The 5,700-nt window shown below is 38.4% G+C and overlaps 1 protein-coding gene and 1 non-coding gene across 2 annotated transcripts in view; both read right to left on the bottom strand.

The window, feature by feature from the left end:
- LOC103600735 (ovostatin-like) overlaps positions 1 to 5,700 on the bottom strand; it is a 103,899-nt gene that overhangs the window by 56,696 nt on the left and 41,503 nt on the right. The window contains 2 exon segments of the mRNA XM_008585065.1: positions 813 to 1,043; positions 2,194 to 2,352. Coding sequence (XP_008583287.1) covers positions 813 to 1,043; positions 2,194 to 2,352 — 390 coding nt within the window.
- TRNAI-GAU lies at positions 2,859 to 2,932 on the bottom strand. The gene has a single exon. It is a non-coding gene; the product is annotated as a tRNA-Ile (tRNA).

The raw sequence follows: 5,700 nt of genomic DNA, 5'->3' as shown, positions 1-5,700 counted from the left end.
GGTAAGGGGATCTTAACCCTTGACTTGGTGTTGTCAGCACCACGCTCTCCCAGTGAGCCACTGGCCGGATCATTATTGTATATTTTCAAATGGCTGCAAGAGAAGAGCTCAAATGCTCTCCTCACAAAAAAATGATTAATTTTTGTGATGAATATATCAATTGCTTCATTTTGATCATCACACATTGTTTACATGTATTGCAATATAACTCTGGATCTCATAAATTTGTACAACCAATGTGTATCAATTAAAAAACAGGAAAAGATATAGGAAGCATGGACTTTGATAAGTGTCATGAGGAACAATAAGCCTATTAAGCCCATTAAGCCCATTAAGCCCATTGTGCAAGGATGTGTAGGAGGACCTGAATTGTCTGGGAGGTTGGAAAGTTTTATTTAAGCTAAGAGACGAACAATGAGGAGTAATCAACTAGGAAAAGAGGGTGCAGGTGGTTGGGGAGCTAAGGCAGCAAACGGGAGAGATCATTACGGGCAGAAGGGAAGACATGTGGGAAGCTCCCGAGGCGAAGAGCCTGGTTTGTCCTAGAAGATGAAAGTCCTCCATGTCCACAGTGAAGACGGCTGCAGTGTAGAACGATTCAAAATGAGGCTAAGGGTTATGGTGGCATGGTCTGCCTTGTTGCTCTTTTTCTTTTTAGAAAAACTTATAGAAACTTCAGTTTTATAAGTTTTATCTTTCCTATTTACCTTAACTTTCTCATGGTATATGTGTAAAAGGATTTACATTAGGTTCAAAGAAGTTCAAAAGTCAAGAAACAATTTTAGGTGTGGAAGAATACTTTCAGTTCATACCAAATAATTGAAGTCTGCTGTGTAGGTTTTGTCTTCGAAGTCTTGCATATTGAGAAGGTAGTGCACCATTACCCACTTCTGCTGGTTGCATCTCAGTTCTTCCATCTCTGGGACAATCTTTAGGAAGCTATTAGTCTTGGAGTAAAATCGGCGCACAAAGTATTCTGGCTGAGAGTATTGAGGCAACACCCAGCCACGAGCTTTGCAATTTTCGTTGGCTTTGTAGGTTGCCTAGATAAAGGATCAAATTTACAAATATTTGAGGATATAGAGAAAGCATAAGTAAAAGAATGCTTGATAAGATGGCTTATCATTTTGCACTCTGTCTCTACAGGAAAATTTCAGGCCTTTCTCCTTTTAGTCTAACCCAATTCATCATACTCACCGTCCAGTTACATTCTAGAGTGACCACTATAGTGTTCTTGCATTTTATTGTCTATTCAAGTCCTAGTTTAACAATATTACATTCAACGTTTTACTATGTTCTGTACTACAATTGTATTTTTAGTACTGTGTATATTGGTGTATCTCTTATACTATAATATGAAGAACTTGTGAATGCAGAAGTTGGACTTTGACACTAATAACATAATATGGAACTTTGCCAAAAGACGGAATAGCTTATTTTATGAAATAGAGCAAGGAGGTTACTCTAATCACAATCATTTACCATTATCAATACAAAATTCTGAAGGGGTCCTTTAAGCTATCTGGTAAGGATTGATACGTAATTATTATGGTGGCAAGTTATTTCTTTTGTGAATGTATCCAGAGAAATTCTTCTTATTACCCCATGGTATTAGATTACAGGGTTTTCCACATATTTCCTTCTATGGAAATGCAATTGTCCTTCTATTTCCACAATGAAAGTAAATTGCTGCTTATTTTCAGTTAATTGTCCTCTATGCACTTAAACATGTATGCTGTCTTTCTGTCTTTTCCTGGGATTCCTAAGATAATTCTTTTATCTATTTCTCATAGGGTCTATTTCTTTAATATTTAACCATTTTGCAGCACTCCAGATTCACACCAAGATGTATATGTTCATTTCTGTTACGTCAATATAACTTAGCGTAGATTTAAACTTTAGCCAGCCAATGCAGCTCTTTTTCCTCTACTTGCCTTTAGCTAACTTACTTTTTTTTTTCCTTTTTGTCTTTTTCCGTGTCCGGCAACGGATAGCAACCCTCAGTGTCGCGCCCGTACCGGACCGGGACCGGCAACGGGATCTCAACCCTCGGTGCTGCGCCCGCACCTCGCTCAGCCAGTGAGCGGGAACTGGTCTGTATGTGGGATCCGAACCCTCGGCGGGAGCGCCACCATGCTCCCAAGCGGCGCACTGTAGCAGTGCGCCACCGGGCCGGCCCTTTAGCTAACTTACTTTCAAGGTGATATTTGGGTACGTAATCTTAGATGTGTCCAAGGAAAACTGAGCAGTGCCATTGACATCTGTGCTGTAGTTGCCCACGAGTTTGTCCTTCAGGTACAACTGGATAACTTCACCTGGGATGGGAGAATCATCTGGATGAAGTAATTTGATCTGTACAAAAGGAAGAAATGAATTTCTGAAGTATGGTGTGAATTTGGAATGCATTTTGGTGGCACTTGCCAAGGCTCTACCTGTTGTACATGCACATCCCGGGTAGTTTCATCTGCTCCTGTGAGTGCATGACATACACCATCAACATATTGAACCTAAATTCTATTTATCCTACTCATAAAGATCTCTGGAAACTGAGGTCCAGATATATTTAACTATATCTTGAATATTTTTATAATAAAAATACAACAGAAACCTTCAAAATGGAATGATTTATTATTGTGCCAAATCTTCTTTCTCTTATTTATCTCAGTGACTTTTTTTTTAAATCTCAGTGAAACCATTTATTTAGATATTGAAGCCAAATAGCTAGGGACATCCTAGGCTTTTTCTTTTCCTTCACAGACAATTTTCAATTGTTAATAACATATTTTCTATTTTATCTTTTTAGCATTTTCTGTTTCTAATAATCATTCTTTTTCTTCTTTTACTTTTTTTTGGGCCACTGGCCAGTACAGGGATTGAACCGTGGGCCTTAGTGTTATCAGCACCATGCTCTAACCAACTAAGCTAACCGGCCAGCCTTCCAATTATACTCATCCTTATTACTATTGCCTTATATTGCCTTATGTCACTTTCTCAGCATTTTTTTTCTCATACATGTTTTATTCTCTTACCCAATCTCTCTCTACCACGCTCCTGTATTGTTTCTGTCTGCTGTTTCTCTATACTGACATCAAACCAAATTTTCTAAAATGCAAAATTTATTTTCCTCCCTAAAACTTTAGTGACTGCTTTAGTAAGCCATGATTATTTACTAAAAATCTCTTTCTTATTGTCTTACTAGTACAGGCCATGCTAGCCTTAGAACGTTCTTTCTGAACCTCTCAGACAAGGCCTGCGTCAGTAGCGATGCTGGTTTGCAACCTTCAAGAGCGCTCTTCTTAATATCTAAGGCCACACAAACCAGGAAAAACTTTCAGACACCCTCTTCTCAGCTCAGTTTCTGCAAAACTCCTTCTGCTTCAAGCCTTTCAACTTATTTCTGGCTCCCATCATTTACCTATTGGTTCAAGCAAACCCCAATTCTTTTGCTTATTTGGCCTTTGCAGACAGATGCCTCATTTGCACCATCTACGTGGTTTTTAAATTCAGTTTCATCTCAAGGCCTGATCTTGTAAAAAAATTCAACTTGTCTCAGCAATCCATGGGCCATGGACACATGACACCCAACCTTTGTAATCCACACATAAGTCTGTTCTAATTTTAGTACACCTAGACCAGAATGATCCTTTGAGACCTTTCTAGTCACCAAAGAAGGAATAGGCCACGTGAATCCTGGGGATTTTCCTATCTATCTTTGTCCACAAACTCAAATAGTACTCACATAGTGGTACCAAGCACATTACAAACTTTAGGGGCCAGGCATGCAACACTCCATTAGCAGATGTTTCTTGTGACAGATGTCTTTGCCATGTGTCTTACACATTCGAGCACTATCATTTCAGCCATCCACTGATGCTGCTGCTGTTACCTATAGAGAAATCCTCCTGTTAGCTCACAGCCTTGTGCTGCCTTCATATTCAGATATAGCTACTTCTTGAGTCATTACCTCTGAAGTCTTAAAATTTGTAGGGGAAGAAGCAGATGGTACTTCTCTTCTGGCAATAAAGATTATCCTTCAAATGACCTCCTAGCAATACTGAGCCATGTGTTTGATGACCTTATTACACAATGCCTGGACAGANAGCACATTACAAACTTTAGGGGCCAGGCATGCAACACTCCATTAGCAGATGTTTCTTGTGACAGATGTCTTTGCCATGTGTCTTACACATTCGAGCACTATCATTTCAGCCATCCACTGATGCTGCTGCTGTTACCTATAGAGAAATCCTCCTGTTAGCTCACAGCCTTGTGCTGCCTTCATATTCAGATATAGCTACTTCTTGAGTCATTACCTCTGAAGTCTTAAAATTTGTAGGGGAAGAAGCAGATGGTACTTCTCTTCTGGCAATAAAGATAAGCCTTCAAATGACCTCCTAGCAATACTGAGCCATGTGTTTGATGACCTTATTACACAATGCCTGGACAGATATACCATTTGCAATATCCAGGAAAGCAGCTACTACAGTGACCCAGTACGTCACAGAGCAACCAGATTCTTTTCCAAAAATACAAAAGGAATGACTGGTTACTACTAGCGTGTCTCCAGGAGGTGATCATAGCATCTGTCACTATGAAATGGCCAAAAATCCAGTAGAGATCACTGTATACAACCATATTTTTGAACTAAAACATTTTATTATTTGAGACTCACTCACATCTGCCTGCGGTTGCCATTGGTGTCCCTAAAATGATCAAGGAGACCAGAGCTCTTACGTTAGTTTCCATGACCTCTCTCTCTCAAATGTTAATAAAGAAGACATATCAAGGTCAGATACGCACATCTGTATTATGATAGACAGACGATTTTGTCCAAGGATGCCCGGTTCATGTAAGTACCATCTCAGTTGGCTTTCCTGGCTCTTCTCCATAGGAAGAGATGTCCTGGAGTTCCTGGTCATACAGTAAAATAATACTACACCTTGATGTGTTAAGAAGGAAGGAAATGGGAAGGGGCTAGGCCTTAGTTGCTAAGTTAGGGCTTAATTCACATACCAGCACCCAGAAGCCCTAGGCCCCTATTTCTTTTCATAGTTCAGGATGCTATATAAGCTTTACCTCTCTGACCTTCTCTAAAGTCTCATATTTTGTGGGACTCCCATGCATATGCACATAATTAAAATGGATTTTGTCTTGTCAATTTGCCTATTGTCAGTTTATTTCTTAGACTCAGTTACTGAACATTTAGAGGGTAGAAAAAAAGTTTTCCCTCCCCTTCAAGAACTTAGAAAGGTATAAATTTGAAAACAAGGAAGTTTTAACATAAGAATTCATAGCAAGAAGCTAAAAAAACCCAAAGATGGTAGAAGAAAGGGCATAATAAAAATAAATGTCATTTAAAATAATCATATCATGAAATAAGAATTATTTAAAATAACAAAATCAAAAACTAACGGAGAAAAAAATCAAAACAAAGAAACAAACAAGTCACAACCAAAACTAGGAATAACAAAGGGGAAATAAATTATGATAGTTTATTATTTCAAATCATAAGTGAACACAACAAATACTTTATTCCAACTATTTTAAAAGTTAAATTTAATGGGAAGATATCTAGATGCATAAACTAGCACATTTACTTAAGAAGTAGAATATCTGAGGACAAAAACCATTAGAGAAATCTTTCAGTAAACTAGAAAAGGGAAATTCTTTGACTTGATAAAGTGTATCTTACAAAATTCT

This window comes from Galeopterus variegatus, unplaced genomic scaffold (genome assembly GCF_000696425.1).
Source record: "Galeopterus variegatus unplaced genomic scaffold, G_variegatus-3.0.2 Scaffold3432, whole genome shotgun sequence".
Lineage (NCBI taxonomy): Eukaryota > Metazoa > Chordata > Mammalia > Dermoptera > Cynocephalidae > Galeopterus > Galeopterus variegatus.
The sequence above is the reverse complement of the archived record's forward strand: the minus strand, read 5'-3'. Positions and strand labels throughout refer to the sequence as shown.